This window comes from Mus musculus, chromosome 7 (assembly GCF_000001635.26).
Source record: "Mus musculus strain C57BL/6J chromosome 7, GRCm38.p6 C57BL/6J".
NCBI classification, from domain to species: Eukaryota; Metazoa; Chordata; class Mammalia; order Rodentia; family Muridae; genus Mus; species Mus musculus.
In genome coordinates this window covers 114,471,560-114,492,766 of record NC_000073.6, presented here as the reverse complement: position 1 = coordinate 114,492,766, position 21,207 = coordinate 114,471,560, and the positions used below count along the sequence as shown (strand labels likewise).

At 35.4% G+C, this 21,207-nt stretch overlaps 1 protein-coding gene across 4 annotated transcripts in view; it reads right to left on the bottom strand.

Annotated features, from left to right (window-relative positions):
* Pde3b (phosphodiesterase 3B, cGMP-inhibited) overlaps window positions 1-21,207 on the bottom strand; it is a 122,717-nt gene that overhangs the window by 45,172 nt on the left and 56,338 nt on the right. For all 4 annotated transcript variants that reach the window (XR_003946416.1, XR_001785490.2, NM_011055.2 and 1 more), the window contains exon 2: window positions 1,277-1,327. Coding sequence is in view for 2 of the 4 variants with exons in the window: in NM_011055.2 (NP_035185.2) it covers window positions 1,277-1,327 (51 nt within the window). In the remaining 2 variants the exon portion in view is untranslated. The remainder of the gene's footprint in view (window positions 1-1,276; window positions 1,328-21,207) is intronic.

Here is a 21,207-nt window from a genome sequence, read left to right as displayed (position 1 = left end):
AAAAACTCAGGGGTTAGAGTGATGACTCAGCAGTTAAAAGTACTTGCTGCTCTTCCAGAGGACCTGGCTTCATTTCCCAGTACCCACATGGTGGCTCCCAACCTTCTGTAACTCTAGACATCCTCTTCTTGTCTTTGAAACATGCACATGGTGCTCAGGCATATATATAGTCATAACACACAAAATAATAAAATAAAATAAAAACATTTAAATAGAAAATAAAAATCATCCATTCAAAGGAGCATTGATTTTTTTTAAAGTTGATATTGAGACAACTAGTGAAATAAAGCTGAGGATGGTTCAAATTCCTGTAGCAGAAATAATTAAATACTTAAGATCTCTCTCACTGTGAAAAAGCATGTTTCAAGATGCCATGTGGAATACAATTTTATAGAGTAGACTACACATGTAAACATTCGCAATTTAAAAAGATCTACCAAAACATATAGCATTGGAAATGTAAATGAGCTAAATACCTAATAAAAAATGGAAAAAAAAAAAAAAAAAAAAAAAAAAAAGATCTACCAAAACAAAAACTTAGCAGTGTGTATAAAATACAACATGTGTTTCCAAGTTATTTTCTCTTTCTCCTCATACTCCTATTTCCATTTTCTGATATAGAATGCTTAAGTGATAAAAATGAACTCAATATATACATCATTCCATTTCCATTTATATATACATATATAAAGTGTGAAAGAAAATAAGAAACAATTACTAGAAGTCAGGACAGGGATTCCCCCTGGGGATCCAGTGGGTGGGGCTCTGAGGCCACAGCAATTCTCTCTGATGTTACATGGTACTAGTTAAATGGGAGGTTTAGCTTGTGGAAATCCACTCACTCAACTGTACACTTTTCTGTACATATGTTACAAGTCAGTATGAAGTATTTTTCAGAAATGAAATTAGAGCATTTTGTTTCCCTTATAATAAAATGTTTTACCAGCTGATTTAGTGTTTTATATATGGCCTGAAATCTGTTCCTTTGTACATCAGTGTCCCATAACCAAAAAATAAACAACAACAACAAAAAAAACTCATCTTTATTAAAAAGATACTAATTTTGGTCGATGATTATATTAGAAGTACTTTTAAAACAACTACGTATTTAATTTTCTTTTTCTTTTATATTTAATAAACTTTTACAAATCTACTTCTATGAAGATTCTAACTTTTCGTTCAAATAAAGAACATTTTATTATACACTAATCCTATGAGAGTAGCTTTACCTAAAGGATGAGTGATTTTGGAGGACATCAGTATCGTCCATACTCACCTGGTAATGAGGTTTACACCACTGCTTCAAGTCCCAGTCCCAGAGGATCATCTGTAAAAGAACACTGGGTTACTTGCCATGAACAAACACATACAGAGGCAAGCTTCACCCTCTCCACTGATGACAGCTACAACAGCTTAAATCTCAGAAAGGGAATGGAGAGATGAAAATAAAAATAATCTCTTTACAGATTACCTCATTAATTTATATACTCCATAACTGAGCAATCTGAAGGCTAAACCATTTTCAGAACAAAAGCACTACAGTAACTTATATTAACCTTCAAATATTTATTATTTGGCTGGAAGGATGGCTCAGAGGTTAAAGGCACTCACTGCTCTCACAGATCGACCCAGGATCAAATCCCAGCACCCTCCTCAGGTGGCTCACAACTGCCTGTCGCTCCAACACTAGAAGATCCAGTGCCCAGTTCTGGAATCCATGGGTACTGCACATACATGGCACACATACAGACAAACACATAAGTAAATTAAAAAATTTAAATATAAAAATATCATAAAAAGGAAAAACAGATCCAAAAGCATGCCACTGAAAATGTAAGAAAAGTGAGCTATAAGCAGACACCCCATACCCACCCCCAAGAGTCGTCATCAACTTAAGCTGAAGTCTGTGTGGAGCTATTCCTCTGATGGACAAACCTTCAGAACTTCTTGCACCCTATAAATTACATTTAAGTAAATGGTTGACAAGAATCAAAGTAGACTCCTTTCAATACACGAAAAAGTAGTGTCTGCTTTTGTTTCTTTCTTTCAAGACTACTGGTGTAACTCTCAGCCCAGCCTTGCTTTCTCTGCTTCTTCCTAGAAGGCTTCCTGCCTATCTGGCTTGTCTAATACAGCAGTCACTGCATTCAGCACGATGGTTAACTTGAAGTGACAGAGCTATCATGGCCATGACAATCTATTTCTATGAACTGTTTTGAGTTAATAAGTAAGTTTCTTCTTTTGACTTAACTAATTCCTTATAATTGCCATTTTCTATAAGGCTTGAACCCTAATACTGAGTAAGCCTTTAAATTTGTTTTAACTCCTAAAATGTTCTTAATACTTCACTCACTACTTATATTGTTTCTTATCTTTGGGCTTATTCCTTTTGGTTTCAAAAATCTTTTTAAGACTTGTTTTAATGACTGGTTTATGTTATATATTACTAAGGCCACTTTCTGAATACAGAGAGGAGAGCTATATTTCTTGGTCTGGATCATCCTCCTTAAAAGGACTCTTTTTGTACAATTTAATTTTTTTTAATTTAAAATATACTTTTCCCATATATGTCCCCTACCTCTCATTCAAATTCATGGCCTCTTTTTTCTTGTTACAGGTATATATATACAGGTATATGTGGCAAGGGTTGGTTGTGAGAATCCCCTTTTCTTTGTTTGTTTGTTTGTTTGTTTGTTTGTTTGATTGTTTTTTAAACACATTTCCAGCAGGCTATGATACATGCAGTGGCCAATCTTTAGTTCACAGTATCTTGTAAGAAGCCAGGACAGGATCTTCATCCTTCTCACCCACCCCACCTTCTCCTCAGGCATTCACACAAAGGCATTCTGCTATGCTCACACAGGTGCCCTTCCTCCCGCACAAGCTGTATTTCCCTGCTATCAAGCTTGGAATGGACAGTCACAGGCTTACAGATGATAAAAGCCCATCTTTGATCAGCTTCCAGATCTTCTGGTAGGACTGGCACTGGCAACCTCATTGGTCTCGCTGGGGTCCATCCAGACCTCCTTTTTGCCTCAGCAGAGACCATATAAAAAGTCAAGCCCCTCCTGAAGCCTGAGCATACTCATGGCTGTAGCAGCAAATGAAAGGGTGCAAAATAATAATTAACAACAACAACAATAATGTGTTATCTATTTGGTCACTACTCCAACATTTCCTAATGGTTGGAAAAACCATTTTTTAAGGGAACGGAGTATAGGCTTTGAAAATTATCTGTGGTCTCTTGCTTATTTTTCCTTTAAAACATCTTAAAATATTTAAAAAATTGTTCAGAATAAGGCTGATGGTAAGAAAGTCACTGTGGGCTACAATTTGGTGATTCCTATTTTAGAAAATATACTACCTTCAGTCTTTAAAAGGGGTCGTGGTATTGTTGCTATCTACTCATCAACATCCTTCCAGAAAGTAATTTCTGTTTCCTACTGAAATATATTGCTTCCCAAAGAAGATTCAAACATACTATATTCACTTAAAGAAAATGTATGGACCAGTGCTCAAAAATGGCTGTTGGGTAGCAATGGAAAAAGTTACTTTTTAATAGATAGGATTATTACATTTACACAATTGTTTTATATGGACCTAAGTGTATCTTGCTATAATCACTTTAGGTTGTGACTTAATAAGCATGAAATCTGAATTTTAAAGACACTAATGTGGTTTAAGGCATTAAGACTAATAACTCAAAATTGCTGAGATTCTCTTGTACCTCAGACTGCTGTGATCCACTCTCTGCATGCTGTCTATATTGGATTTGCTTTGCAGATTTAGCTGTAATACACTAATTCTGTCCTTCCTTTAGCAAGACAAAGCTTCTTAGCAATTGATGGGATCGAGTAATCACCATCCCTTAATAGAAGAACAATCACCTCTCATTATTATGACTTTTATAAACCTGATTTTTTCTCAATTTTACCAATAAGTATTAGTATTTATTGGTATTTATATTTATATTCAGACCTAGTATTCTTGGTAGAGGCTCCCAATAAACCTTAATCAAAACCCATACTACATAAATATATAAAAGATATATGCTGTATATTTGTGGTATTAAAGTACCTAGGAAAGGGAGAAACCATTGCAAAAAAGAAAATTTCTAAAGACCTTCCTGAGCAGGAGCAGAGAATTGCAATGAAAATGGGTTGGAAGATGTCAGCATGAAGGACCCCTGCTGCTGCTTCTAAGACTGATTCCATCTTTGCGAACATTCAGACAAATGCAAAATGGCCTACTCAGAAGCCACTGCAATCCTACATGTTCATGAAACCTTACAATATGTAAGGTTTTTCCTCTCTGCTCACTACTTCTAGGTCCTCTGTACTGTAGCATTTTCTACTGAAGGTCGTTTCCCTTAATGAATTCACTCCTCATGGACCTTCATTCTGTTATCATGTTTTCCCTCACTTTTTGGCTAGAACTTGGCTTCATATCAACTCAAGCATCAGCATGTCAGTATTTTCAGCTGCTTCCCACAGGATTGAAATTATCCAAAGCAACCGTTCTTAAGTTGAAATTCTCTTCCTATTTTAAAATAAAAACAGATACAGTAAAAGCCACAAGGTGCTATTAGAATATCTTTTTTAACACTATTAGAGATTTTGAGGAAACAAATTTTTCTACATAATTAACACAAGATGTCCTGAGCCCCAGGACACAGCCAAAAGTCCACCCTAAGCAACGTGGGTCCTAAAGCCTCTTGAAGTTGAGGAACTCACATAAACCTTCCACTTTATACAAACCTATCTCGTTCCCTGCGACCCTTGGGCACTCATAGCACCTCACCCTCATGGTCATGTATCCTGTGATAGGCCTCGTGAAGCCCACCAGAGTAACACTAAGAACATATGACACAAATCTAACAGGTACCTCATAGGAGTAGCCATATACCACAACTACAGCCACTGGCAAAACCCACTTTGCCTAAGAAAGTTACATCACAGTAGTGGAGTAATCCCGCAAACCCCTACAACTGAGAGCAATGAGACTCACATAGTTATGACCAACATTAATGCTTTTGGTTAAGATATATAAATACAATAGTATTCCAAACATTCTTTAAACAATGTCCACATAGTCTATTCATCCTACACTCTAGAAACATATCCATTAGAAAATTTTCTACAAAAGACACATTATAAAATTAGTAAATCAACTAACCCTCCAGAAAGACAAATATCAAAATATGAACAGGTAGACTAATATTGAAGTGTGATCAGAAGAAACATTTTTTAAAAATCAAATTAACATAAAAGTTCTCTGAAAACAGGCAGAAGGAAAGAGACTGGAAGACAACATAAATAATTAAAAATAATGATTCTAAAATAATCCAGTAAAACACAAGGAATTACAGAAAAATGAACATAATTACAGAGAAATTACTGGTCTAAAAGAATTCATTAGAGAGATAATATTTATTTATTTATTTATTTATTTATTTATTTATTTATTTATTTAATATGTGTGAGTACACCATCGCTATCCTCAGACACACCAGAAGAGAGCATCGCATTGCATTAGAGATGGTTGTGAGGCACCATGTTGTTGCTGGGAATTAAACTCAAGACCTCTGGAAGATCAGCCAGTGCTCTTAACCACTGAGCCATCTCTCCAGCCCTCTAAGATCAGGAATAAAATAAGTGTAATTGGAATTAGTAAAGCGTATCTCAATAGGAAAGCCGGGAACTCAAGTGTTCCTGCTAGTAGGTGGCACGCTATTGTTTGACTAGGAAATACCTCCTCTCATGTGTTTGAACATTCAGTCCTCAGATGATGGTGTTTTTTGGGGAGAGTATCCAAACCTTCAGAGGTGAGCACAACTGAGGGAGGTAGGTCCTAGGGTTATCTCTGCGGCCCAATTTCCTGTCTCAATCCATGTCACCTCTGTCTTCACCACCACAGGATCCTATCATCATTTTGTTTCCAAACTTTGTGGAGCCAAACGACCACAGACCGAATCCTGTGAGTCTAAATTAAAATAAATCCTTTCTCCTTTATTTGCTTATGTCAGGAATTTTAGTTACAGTGATAAAAAGTAACTAATACAACTAATACTAATGTATTAAACAAAAGCTAATACAAACTACAATATATATGAAAGTGGCACTGTCACAGTGAAACTCATCATTTTGAATGTTAACTAGAAAATAATTTAAGGTGATTAAGTACACACACACACACACACACACACCTGTTAGCAGCAATAAACAAATAGACAAATCAGTAAAACTATCAATAAGGAATTTATTGAAAAGAAATTTCAAAGGTAATAACACTAACAGCTGTAATCGTGCAATATTTAGGAATACATTTAAGCAGAGAATTTAACTCCTATAATCAATATTATAAACACAGATAAAAGAAACTAAGGAAGCCAAAGGAATGAAACTATTTATCAAGTTTGCAGTTCTAGAAAATATCATCCTGAGTGAGGTAAATCAGACCCAAAAGGCCATGCATGGTTTATACTCACTAATAAGTGGATATTAGCCAAAAAAAAAAAAAAAAAAGTTCAGAATACCCAGGATACAATCCACAAACCTCAAGAAGGTTAACAATCAGAAGGGCCCAAGTGAGGATGCTTCAATCCCACTTGGGAGGGAGAAGAAAGAAAACACAGGTAAGGGGAGAGGGTAGAAAGGAGACAGAGGAAGGGAGGGAGGGACCTAGGTGGGAGAGGGGACAGTGGGGAAAGGGAGAACATGATCACTTTTGAGGGGAGAGAAGCCCTGAGGGCCAGCAGAATGAATGGAAATATGCAATTTCGGGAGGTGGGAGGGGGGCTCTAGAATGTACCAGAGACCTGAGAGGTGAGAGACCCTCAGGACTCAAAGAGAGGGACCTTAGATGAAATGCCCAACAGTAGGGAGTGGGAACTTGTAGAGTATTCATAAAATTCAACAGAAAAAAATGTAATTTTAAAACTGGTAAATGATCTGAATGGGTATTTCTCAAAAGAAAATATAGAAAGGCTAAGAGTATATGGAAAAATCAATGAAATAAAACAATGAAAATCACAATGGAATATCATCTCATTCCATTTTTTAAGAAACAGAGTGTAATAATGTTCTAAGAACGTTATTTAACATAAGTTTGGCATTACTTATGGAAAGAGATAAAAGACAATGACAAACCCCTTATAATAGGCGTGACCTTTTCAAGGAAAAAAAAAGTTATCCCCTCTCATACAGGATAGCTATTCTTCTGGGACTCACTTGCTTCACAGGAGGGAATTCAAGCCTGGTTTTACACTTCTGGTCAGAGAAGCCCATGGCTGGTGTTAGGATAGAACCTACTCTTGTTATTTTGCTCATTGGTCACATTGTTAAATAGCCTTCCAAATATTTATGTTTATAACAATATATTTGTAGCAATTCCCCTGTCCCCAAGGCTCAAAGGGACATCATAGGATACTGAAAATATGTAATAGCTGGAAGATGGTCAGGATTTCAATGAAAGGCTCTCTTCTTTACATGGCATGGCTGAGGAATTCATGAACTCAGTAGCTGATATTACCAACACAAAACCTGAATAAAATTCTGGCCTAGATGGCAGAGGTGTTCTCCAGTTCCTACCGCTTACTAAAAAGTTATTGGCAGTTGTCTGCTGCTGGGAGGGGGAGATTCCCAAGAATAGTAACTTGGTTTCCAACTCAGTACCCAACCCTAACTCTAACCCTAACCTTAACTCTTTTTGATGGAATGGCTGGCTCCATATACATGTATATATGGGCAGAACTAACTAGATTTAGTGGGTTGTGAAAAACAAAAAAATAGAGGCATGTATTTGGATTGGAAGAGAATGTGTTTGGGGGAGTACATAGGGCATTAGAAGAAGAAAATGGGGGTAGATATGATCATATTTCATTATATGCATATATAAAATTCTCAATAGAGGGAAATTATAATAAAAGAGTTTTTTAATGTTGATAAAGATACAAGAAATGGAATTTCATATATCCCATTATTGGGAGTTTAAACTAAAACAGAAATTAAGAAAAACAGTATGGAGTATCTGTCAAAAACTAAAACTAGAACTTCCACATGATTTAGCTCCTACTACAAGATATATACTCAAGGGAATTTGAGTAAATTTATCAGAGCTATATGCATCCCCATGTTTATTGCAGTGATATTCAAAATAAAAATGAGTCAGTCTTCATTTCCACTTATGGTTAGATAAAGAAAACAGATTGGCTATGCATGAGGGGATATAATTCTTCCACAAAAAGGGATGAAATGCTGCCTTTTGTAAAAATATGGATGGAGCTAGAAGACACCACATTAAACAAAACAAGCCTAACACAGAAAAACAAATACCACATTCTCATTCATATGTGGTGGAAGCTGAAAAAGTTATTTTGTAAAAACTGAATACAGGAAAAGAAGGGTGCAATGGAGAAAGGGCAGAGAGGAGTTAAATAAAGTGTAAAGTTACAGTTGCTTAGGAGGAATAATTCCTAGTGTTCTACTGAACAGAAAGTGGCTATATTTCTCATTCGTTATATATTTATATATTTATATATTTTGTAAGAACTAAAAAAGTTCAAACTTTCAACACAAATGCTAATTATCCTGATCTGGTCATTATATACTGACTCTAAGTATGGAATTATCACTCTATTCACAATTGTGTCAAATTGAAAGAATTTTAGAGAACAAAGATTTCAGAATTGTGTTTTATCTGTATGGGAGGTGGGTGGGTGTGTACATGCACATGTCTCATCAGGGATGGGGAAATCCAAAGATCCCTTTCAAGGGCTAGTTCTCTCTTTCCACTGTGGGTTCAGGATTAAACCCAGGTTTCCAGGCTTACATGCCAGCACCTTTATCTCCCAATCCATCTCCTCAGACTTGAAGCTTTAGAAATTTGCCACTGGTCAGACATTTTTATTATCCTTTACAAAAGCTTAATCTATAGCAAACTTACTGAAAATACCAAAGCTTGATCTTTTGCTTTAATGTGACACCAGGAGACAAAAATAAGAATCAACACAGCAGTTCAGTTTAGGATAGAAAAAGGCTAGAAATAACACAAGTCACCAAAAATTGAGAAAATTTTATATTCATACATGCAATGAAAATTAATGAAATATAGCTACAACTATGTATGTGAATTGCAGATTATTGAACAGGACAAGACAGAAAAGTATAAGTGTACTTGCATAAATTGGATATATAATATTGAGGCATACCTTTGAAAATATTATTATATGGGATACTGTTCAGACCTTTAAGATGGTGAATAATTTTAGAGGAGAGAAGCTGTTCATACTTATGGCAAACAGGGAACACTAATTCTAATGGTAACATCCAAAGATGAAGGTGATGGGGGTAGAGGTGGAGCTTGGCCTGAAGAGTAAGATCCTTGGCAGTTTCCACTACATACCCAAACCATGCCTTCACAATAAAAGAAGGTGGGGCTGGTGAGATGGCTTAGCTGGTAAGAGCACTGACTGCTCTTCCGAAGGTCCTGAGTTCAAATCCCAGCAACCACATAGTGGCTCACAACCACCCGTATGACGCCACCCTCTCTAGTGCGTCTGAAGACAGCTACAGTGTGCTTATTTATAATAATAAGTCTTTGGGCCTGAGGGAGCCAGGCCGACTGCAGTGAGCAGAGGTCCTAGATCCAATTCCCAACAAGCACATGAAGGCTCACAACTACAGTGTGTGTGTGTATGTATGTATGTATGTGTGTGTGTGTGTGTGTATATATATATATATATATATATATATATATATGTATATATACATATATATATATATAATAAACTTTTTTAAAAAATAAAAGATGATAGTAGATCAATGATACTTGTCTTTAGTCTTTATATTTTATGCATACGTTAAACATACTTATTCTGCTTTGGCTAAAAAGAGATTAGAGAGACAAAGAAATAGAGATAGTTATTAGAGAACAAGCTTAATAAATTTATGACATAGAGGCACGAGTGAAATGGATCCAGTTATCAGACATTTTACATGGCAGGTTCCGTGGCATTATTTGTACTTGATGCTAGAAGTAACCAGAGTAGAAACAGAAAGGCAGCTAAAAGAGCAAATCATTTTTTATAGTGCTAGGTAGAACCCATACCACATGCATGCTGGGCAAGCACTCTACTACTGAGTCACAGCCACAACCAAGGAGGGGAACATCTGACGAAAGTATTAATCAGATGTTTAATGTAGCTGTAATATCAGATTATGCATGTGTAATTAGTACATACACATTTATAATGCTAGAGGAAAGTTTTAACTAGAAAACAGAAATAATATTATTGGTCAATTCTTATCAAATTATGATCTTTGACTTACTTGCTGTTTCACAGTACTTAAATAGTTACAGAGACTAAAGAAAGTACTATATTTCATAATTGGCCAATCTAAATTTAATTCTGAGTCCCATATAAATTTCAGTATTATCCATCTTAGGAGTTACTAACTTTACAAAAAAAAAAAAATTAAATGCTCCATAGTCTACAGCCTGCTTATTTGGTAAGAATACAAATTAACTGAAGTCTCTTTCAAACATTATTAATATCTCTTAAATTTGTACTCTTCCAACTGTGTTGCATTCTGTATCCGATGTAGAAATAATGAATGGCTCAAACTAAGTTCCTAAAAACTAATAGCATTATAAATATAGTGACATAAATGTCCAGTCTATCACAAGTGATACAAATCTGCAGTGTGACAACACTACTCATGAAAGCACTTGTGGAGGCCGAAGTGCCACTGGAATATGCCATGGCTACTTTCAAAAAGACTTAATTGTGTTTTAATTGGCAATTTATTCCCCTATATGCTTCGGAATATTGCCTACTTTGAACCTTTGTCAAATAATGACAGGAAAACAGAAACTTTTAAAGGACACATTAACATTATCTCTTTGATGATAAACTAACATTCTTTTCTAGAACAAGAAAATAATGTTTTCACAGATGAAACAAAGGATTTTTATTCTGAATTTAAAAAAAAAAAAAACCTATCACGGCACCACTCAGATTGTGAAATCCTCTCTGCGAAAGCATGAAAAAGACAAACCATTGCTGACAGATTTAAAACACTAGACACAAGGAGCAGCAACATTATGCTGAAAGAAAGAGAAAAAAATGAATGGATCATGTGACAGCTCAAGACACCACAAAATAGAAAAAGTGCACAAGCAAAGGAGTAATTGTGCAGAAATGTTACTTCTCTGGTGATTCTAAGAAGAAGCCATCCCTTGGAAAAGTATAATCCACACACAGAAGATCAGCAGCTAACTTTCTATATGTTCATCACAAAATATCCATGTTGTAAAAGCTGGCTTGTTCCTCTTTAGTCATTGTTTTGTAAACTTTAGCATCGACTTGAAAATGTGTGTTAGAATCAGGAATGTTCCTAGACAGTATCAGTTATCTGAAAAGCAAACATCTTCAATAAGAAATAAATGTGGCACACTGACCTGCATGCTGCTTTTCATTAGGTGAGTGTGAGATATGGCCATGCAGAGCAGACCAAGTTGGCCTCAAATTCTTGAATTTCTGATCTTCCTCACTCCACCTCTCAAGAGCTAGGATTATTACAGGTTGTGTCATCATGCCCAGCTACCCAAAGCTTTTACTTGCAGAAAACAACTGGCATTTCAAACATGATGAGCAAGATTCAATATAAACAGCACAAATGTAAACACAATTTTGGCTATAGATTATCTTTTTATTATGCTTTAGAAAATGGAGCAAACTACTAAAATAATTTAAACAAAATATGAAATAATTCTATTTCTCAAAAGTTAAATATGATATGTCTCATGAAATTAATAACTAGCACAAGCAGAAAGTAGACATTAGTGAAAATGTTTATAATTTCAATGTCCATGAATGTATAGAACCAACAGTAATGAGCAATGCCTGCCTCCCCTGTCTAACTGTGGTTTTATGGTCTCATTTAAACGAAGCAGAAAGGGATTAAATATAAATGAACCCAAAACATGTAACTTATTTACTTCTTATAACGAAATACCTTTGTTACTACAAAAAGAGGTTGTTGAAACAAAAACACAAAAAGAGGTTGTTTATAATTTATTAAAGTAGTAAAAATTTATTTTTAAAAATTTACCTAAAAGTGGTGGGAGGCTATCAGACATACAGAGTGCACAATGCATGGCAAGTATAATTTAATGTTTTCAAGTATTTGGTCTAAGTATTTACTTCTCCTATATAGTATGCAGGTCTACTGAAATCTTGCTTCCAGGTAGACAGTCACTACTCTGCATGAATACTTTTCATGTTAGCAAGGCTGAGACAACTAAACTTCAACTCCCATACCACTAGACCAACATTAAGAGAAGAGTAAAGCTGAACTGTGAATCACAATAAAAGCATCCCAGTGACTATAGAGAATGTGCTTACATATTTATGACTATGTCCCTCAAAACGACAGTACTCTGAACGACTGCATTATCTGAAATGACCGAGTCTTTTCACAAACTATGGCTTACACACTGACGCTAATTTTAAAACACTACTGCTTTTTCTAGGTTACATATGAAATGTATATTCTTTTAAAAATTTTTAGTTGGTTTGATAAAGTTGTACCCAAGGCTGCTTTTATTTAAATTCATCTTTTCTTTGTGGCTAAAAGTTGAATCCTGATAAAAGTTTCTGTTTGAATATGTTTATAAGTCTAACATGCTTTACAGAGTTCTACAAAACCACCAAAACCACAGTGAATCATCAGCAGCACAACCAGGAGATGTTATCAAGTTCAATTACGTCAATGAGGTTTTACTTCATTTTTCTCTATGCGGCCCAAAAGAAAAACATATATGCATCCTCAAAAACAGAACTGCAACACTCATGTCAAAGTTAAAAGACTGTGTGCTGTGGTGCATTCCCGTGTGAACTGTGAAACGTGCTGTGTTCTTAGTTCTTGAGCTTCTTCACATCTGTGCTACTGAAACTGAACAAATTTCAGTACTTCCAATTTTTCTAATTCTGTGTCCAGTGGAGACCATCATTTAACTTGGTGTTTACTGAACATAAAAACATAAAAGGGTAGATAAAAATGTTAAACTACAGTTGTAGTTTATAATAGACTCTAATACATGAACAAAATTTGAAAGAAAAAAAGAACCCCGTTCAGGAAATCTAAAACAGGAGGAGAAGGGGTCTGTGAGGGACAGAGACAGGGAAGAGCCTACTATTACACTATTGTTTTTCTATTATTCCTACTAATCAACTACTAGGATGATGTTTATGGTGACTCTGACTACATACAATATTAATTTACTATAATTACCCATATTCCTGTAATTCTGGGCCTTCTCCATTTCACATATGAAGAAGTACACATCACAAAATCATATGACTAGCCATACTTTAGATTTAATTCTAGTGCTTTAGGAATTGTTAGCCATTAGGAAATACCATCTTATACTTAACAGTTTACTGCTGTGTGCTAACAACGTGCCCACTGCTTAGCAAAGCATGTAAAAAGCACAGCAACTTGACATACGAGCCTGGCTTCGTGTATGAGAAGAGGAGGCATGCAGTGGTATAGAGGACATCTCTGCTTTAGCCTCCTAGGCCCATTTTTTGTTCTCCTTTGAAACATAAGGGAGTTAAGCCCTATACTCTGTGTCAGCTAAACTGTGTGCAGCTGGTTTCTGCTTACACTTAACTTACACAGCAGGAGTCAACAGCAGGAAACTAGAGTGTATTCAAAGGTAAAACAGGTTAATTCCTCTATTCTGCTTCCCTGGATCTGCATACCACTCCTCCAGCAACGATTTGGTCCTCCAGACTGCAAGTTTTCAGAGGATTCATCAGCTTCGGTGATGACTGAACTTTGAAAACGCCTGTTCTTCAAGTCACAGGTAAGGTGCTTTCTACTGTTGCAAGTCTCTAGCCTTCTCTTAGCCATATTCTTAACTGCTTTTATTATCTAGAATATTTTTTATTAAAACATTATTATTTGAACTATTTTGATGGAATTCTGTTTTATACTGGGTCCCTAAGTTATGCCAGGCTATCATAACTAAGTTTTTTTCTGTCATTGCAAAGTAACAGAATATGAAGTTGGGTTTGTTTCCTCTGATTTCATTATCTTCTACTATGCTAAATAGTTGATGATTTATGTTTTTTAATTTATGCTTTTTAAAAATTAAGACTTTTTTTGTTTTGTTTTTGTTTTTCAAGACAGGGTTTCTCTGTATAGCCCTGGCTGTCCTGGATCTCACTTTGTAGACCAGGCTGGCCTCGAACTCAGAAATCCGCCTGCCTCTGCCTCCTGAGTGCTGGGATTAAAGGCGTGCACCACCATTGCCCGGCTAAGACATTTTAAATTTTTTAAATCATCTATCTAGATTGGTGGCTTTTATTAATAAAAGTTGTTCCATGTATTCATACAATAATTTAGTCATTCTATTGTTATAACCCAGGGTCTCTATAACAGTACATAGTTACAACATCCACTGATATCTGGTACCTACAGATTAAGGAAGCCACTGTAGCGATTCTGAACAATGCACCCAACTAAAAGATCTATAAACAGCTCAAAACAATCAAGTAAAGCAAAGGAATAAGCTGCCCTGGGTTATTAGTGCTTAACAAAACATCTAACATGCGTTTCTGTTCTGATTTCCTGAAGACTGATAAACCAAAACCACTGGACTTGTGGGTAAAATAATCATATCCCTACAGAAGGGGAGATAAACCCACCAAATACAAATGTGTTATCTTCTAGAAGTCCTTTTTCTTAGGAATTCTGCTGATAGTGTCTTGATATGTGTATCTTTTGATATCTGTAATCTCTGCCCAAAAGCAGTACAAAAGAGCAGCACACTCCTCTGTGTGTGTCTTGGGGGGGGGGGGGGGGGGATCAGTAGTTCCCTATAAGGATTCAACTGCAAAATGATAACCTTTTACAGTCTGCCCTCTTGAGCACAGGAATTATCAATGCCAGATACAAACCAGAAACAGAAAGACTGGTAGGTTTCCATTTGTAGACACAGGATAGAAAGAACTGTAGGTAACATCTAAATATTACTGAGGCCATGAATTTGAAAGAGACAATATTGTGAACAGATATGCTTATCAATGTTTTTTTATGTCCTCAAATTTGTATCTGATTTCTATTTTAAAAAGACTGAGCTCAAAGAGAAGAAATGAACCAATTCTGGCAACTATAGCATGTTCATTGTGCTAGGGCGCAAGCATACAAACACAATGTGGGGGAGAGGGAGGAAGAGAGAGAGATTTACATACTCAACATTAGTAATCATGAAACCAGAATCAGGATTGTTGTTTATGATTTATGATGCTTATGATGAAATTTTGATGAATTAACTTGTCAAATGAACAAATAACTTTAAAATTTCCTCTCTCCTTTCCCACTTCACTCTAATTCAATCTAGATATGTCTGGTTTTCCATTCCCATACTAATTTTTCACATTTAACAATACCATTAACCATATTTTTTTTACCTCACTTCATTTTCAACAACGTGTGATTCTCCTTTTACAATCCTCCTCACTTTATACAATAACATCACTTTGCAAATAAATAAAACAAAGACCAAAGAAATTGATCTTCCTTGTCTTTATAACTCTGCCTATCCTTACTCAAATGAAAAGTCTGAGTATAGACCATCATTCAAGTAAACAAAAGAACTATTTCTTCATAGGTCAGACAAACCTTCTACAAAAAAATACATAAATTTATAATTATATCAATTCACCTTCTTAACCAAACAGTTACCTGATAAGTTTTCCAAACTAATGAAAATTTGTCAGGCAATGAAAGCGTATTTGGCATCTGATGCATCCTATACACACACACACACACACATACACACACACCTTTCTTCCCTTGGTTTTTACTCTCTCCTTCCTATTTCTTCACTCTCATTAATTCATCTATACATTTAAAAGAAATACAGTAACACAATAAGCATATATTCTTTCAATTATAAAACTTTTTAAAACCCTTCAAATTCAATAAGAAAATAATGATAAGAAACTGGGTTGAACTCTGGAAATCAGTCTGGCGGTTCCTCAGAAAATTGGACATAGTACTACCGGAGGATCCAGCAATACCTCTCCTAGGCATATATCCAGAAGATGTCCCAACCGGTAAGAAGGACACATGCTCCACTATGTTCATAGCAGCCTTATTTATAATAGCCAGAAGCTGGAAAGAACCCAGATGCCCCTCAACAGAGGAATGGATACAAAAAAATGTGGTACATTTACACAATGGAGTACTACTCAGCTATTAAAAAGAATGAATTTATGAAATTCCTAGGCAAATGGTTGGACCTGGAGGGCATCATCCTGAGTGAGGTAACACAATCACAAAAGAACTCAAATGATATGTACTCACTGATAAGTGGATATTAGCCCAAAAACTTAGTATACCCGAGATATAAGAGACAATTTGTAAAACACATGAAACTGAAGAAGAACGAAGACCAAAGTGTGGACACTCTGTCCCTTCTTAGAATTGGAAACAATCACCCATGGAAGGAGTTACAGAGACAAAGTTTGGAGCTGAGACAAAGGGATGGACCATCTAGAGACTGCCATATCCAGGGATCCATCCCATAATTAGCCTCCAAATGATGACACCATTGCATACACTAGCAAGTGTTTGCAGAAAGGACCCTGATATAGCTGTCTCTTGTGAGACTAGGCCGGGGCCTAGCAAACACAGAAGTGGATGCTCACAGTCAGCTATTGGATGGATCACAGGGTCCCCAATGGAGGAGCTAGAGAAAGTATCCAAGGAGCTAAAGAGATCTGCAACCCTGTAGGTGCAACAACATTATGAACTAACCAGTACCCTGGAGCTCTTGACTCTAGCTGCATATGTATCAAAAGATGGCCTAGTAGGCCATCACTGGAAAGAGAGGCCCATTGGACTTGCAAACTTTATATGCCCCAGTACAGGGGAACGCCAGGGCCAAAGAGTGGGAATGGGTGGGTAGGGGAGTGGGGGGGAGGGTACGTGGGACTTTTGGGATAGCATTGGAAATGTAATTGAGGAAAATACGTAATAAAAAAAATATATATATATATATATATATATATATAAAAGAAAACCAGGATAACACCTGGCTTATAAAGTTTAAAGAATACCTAAATAGTTAATCTTTACATAGAATCACTTAAGAATATGAAGTGTTTACCTATAGAGTTTGTTATTTCGAAAAAGACATTTAAGAATTGTGTGAAATTAAGGCATTAAAAAATAGATATTAATGTAAAAAAAAAAAAGAAACTAGGTTGATCAAGTATATTGCCAATATGCAGACTGTAGACCATAAAAAGTTGTGGGAGCTTGCTGCTTTTGACAAATGGCTGGTTTCCTAAAGAAATAAAAGGCATTTATTCCAAAATGGACTATGTAGGAAAAATAGCACAGTATATGTAAAACTGTTTTCTTAACACTTCATCTTATGGGAGCCTTTTCCCTACAGAATTTTAACATCTATCCACTCCTTACAGGGCACTAACAAACCAAAGCATGAATGGGCAGAAGTTCAGCCTGAGGGACCAACTGAATTTATTAAGCTACTTACAGAACATGAATGAGAGTTGCTTACAGAAGCAAGCTTAACCCCAAAACATCACAGTTTTAGCAAAGCATGAATTCCACTTCTCCATTACTTCATAGGTGGAGTCCCATTAACCTTCCACAATCTACACTAGCAACCACAAGACCAAGTACAACTCGGGCAGAATGATACATGAATGGACAGGGCAAGGAGGTGCAGAAGAGACAGAAAGAATCCCAAGAGAGGATTCAATTTAAACCCCTCCTTTTCTGAAGGAACCTCAACAGACAATAAAATTAATAGTCACAGCTGTTTTGATGAAGATGATGGCTGACATACTCAGAGGAGAGTGGTCTAGAACACTTGAGTGAGTTTAAACAACAACTTCTCACAGGAAAAATCTCGTTTTACCAAGATGAATTTACTTTGCCCTCACCTGCCTTTATTTTAGAACTCAATATTAAATTTAAGAGATGTCTATTAAACAAAATCAACACTAAAGCAACAAAGTTTTTATTTTAATTTACCAAGAAAAAATCAATTCTAACCAATAATCTTATGTTAAAAATAAAAATTTAACATTTTTATTTGGAACTTCTTTTGGTCAAACAAAATTATTCAAGTGACCAGCAGTATCTACTTGACACTGCTAGATATTAGCTGAATAAATACATTTGTCATGGTAACCAAGCTTCCATTTAAACAAGCAAAGATACTAGTTACATAGCAACCTGACTTTAAAATGAAAATCAGGAATCTCTCGTTTGCTTAGAAAGATCAAATTCTCCAAAGACTGTCATGGTATCCAACAGTTAAAAGCAAATTATGCTAAAAAAGTTTTACATTTTGCCAAAGTAAAGAAGCTTTTAAAAGAAGTTTTGTAATTGCAAATAAATTTAACATTATCTTTCAAAAAAAATCTTAACAGAGTAAAAGACCACTAAATGCTAATTTTCCATATATAACAATAGACTGGGATAGGAAACTCTAGGACCTACTTAACACTGGATTGATGGTTACTACTCTATGGTAAGACTCAGCTAAAGAAACTGGCAAATCAAAATATTCCAAGTAACTTTTAACTAACACATCTACATAAAAGCAACTCAAATAATTTATTTTTCCAAGCTGATCTTTCTGATAGTAGCATTCAAATAAAAATTAACATTTATAGATCTAAATCACACTGAAAAAGAAGACCAGTTGTATTAAGGTATATCAATAATCAGTGAATTATTAGATTTTAAAAATAGTTTCATTAATAATACAATGATCTCTTCTTCCAAATTATGGCTGGTCACTTATTAGTAGACAAATCCATAGGAATTTTGTGTTCTTCAGAGATTAAGGAGTCTAGTACAGCGATAAACTTTTATTTTTTTAAACCATCAAACTGTTAAAAAATAAATTCTTTTTTGTTATTGTTGTTATGTTGATAGTCCACAGGATAGTTAAATAAACCCAGGCGCTTCATGCACATCAATGCAGTCCCTTTTTGAAACTCAACAAATAGGAACACAAAAGAGAAACAAAGTCTGCACCTTCATCCTGCAGGACAAGGTCTGTTTTGTTTCTACTGGAACCTTAAAAAGAGAATACCTAGTGCATAATAGCTGCTTAGTAAGTACTTGTGTAATAAATTAATTTAAAATACACTTGTTCCATTTAGTAGTTTAAGAGCTGAGTATAGAGTCTAAAAATGTTATTAATTACAGTAGCGAACAGTTATAAGAGCCACTATATATTGTATTATTTCACTTAAAACTTAAGAGTCAGTATTATGGCTTTCCCTATTTTTTTAAACAATAAATTATGGCTAGATGTCTAAGCAACTGTGTGACTTTATGTGTCAAGTAACTGAGGAGAACAAGAATTTAAACAGATCTTGCTAACTAAAAAAATCAATTTTAATGACAAATTTACAACTCATATTTATGCCATATGTGAATTTTCACTACATAAGTGTCTTCATTTTATAAAAATATCAACTTTACAAAAATATTTTAGAGAATAAATTTTCAAGAAACAAGTGACTGTAACATATCTTCGTAGCTATTATGGTCAGTCTCTTCCCAAATCAGAGTTCTTGCCTCTAAAATATCTGCTTCTGTTGTAACATCACACACAAAAGTGCACTGCCAATTTACAACACCAAGGACCCAATTACTTCTCTACCAAATGTCAGTCCAGAAAAGAACACTGTCTTACATTCATTGTACAGATGTACTGTGTTTTGTAAAATGTAAAGCACTACAAAATGATCATAATACTGTGTTACTAAGGCACTATCTTAAATACATGTTGTCTAAATTCCTCACACTTAGAATGTGTTATTATTATATAAATAATCTTTCCTCTTAGGCTCCATCTGTCCTAAAGACTCACTCTACAAAAATATTCATTTCTCTACAACGCTAATCTTTTTGGACTGCTATAAAAGTAACTTGTCACCTGGCTGTTGGAGGGTTTAGGACTATGTGACACAAGAAGACAAGACAGGAGAATGAGGTCAGGTTGCTGATAAGGGAGAACTAACCCCTTTTTAGCCAGCACGGGCTGACAACAGCTGGATGGTCCAAGAAAAGCCACAGCTCCTACTGGTGTCCTCCTCCATTCTCTTACAGCTTCCTTTTGTCTCTCTTCAGGCCTTCAGTGAAGGGATTATTTGCTATGAGTTAGAAGTTGAAAAGATGAAATCTCAATAATATGGCTGCCCAAATAATCTGTGAACAATGGCACACCAACTGACATGCCAGTGTGGATGGGGATGGGGAAAATTCCACAAGGCTCACCCCGAGATGAAGGCCATTAATGGCTGCTAAGAGAGGGGAAAACAGCCATTTCTAGGAAGGAGCCCCTAATAGTTTAATTAGTCCTAAGTGGTCAGCCCTAAACACGCAAATATATGTAAGCAACACGAAATGGTCTCAACAGACTTCATTTATATTACATACGTGTGTATAACAATAGTAATTAAAGATGTGATCTGTAAGGAAGTAAAGGAACACAAGAGAAGTTCAAGGGGGAAGAAGGGGTGGAAATAGTGTGAATATAATGGTTATGTATGAAGCTCTCAAAAATAATAAGAAACTTCATAGATTAATAAAGAAAATAGCTAATAAAGTATAAAATTAAGCAATAAAGATAAAAAATAAATTTTAATTTCTACAAATATCTATGCAATTCAGAAAAGAACAACTAACCCATGAAAAGTGGACCATCTCTATGCATGAAATACTATCCCAAGTTTTTAGCTACCTGAGACTAACACCATCTCAGATTCACATTACTTTGCCTAACATCTTAGTTGTTTAGAAAAGTTGGTTTTTTTAACATGTCTGCTATTTAATATAATCTAAACAGAACAGGAAGTTCCTAATACAAACTTCCATAATCAGTCTATCATGTTCAAAAATAAAAATAAATAAACCAGTGAGATTTTTGGTGGTGTGGAATAAACTGTTTCTATAAAAGTTCTGCTTTCCAACTTTAGTCATTTAATATCAAGTACAGTTTAAGAAATCTTCAGTGTCTACTTCAGTTTTCCCCCAAAAAAGCAATGATTGAAGACACTGCATACATTCTGCTTGCTGAAATCTTCTGGCACTCTAGTTGACTGAAAATAGGATAGAGAGAGAAGGAAAACATGCAAAC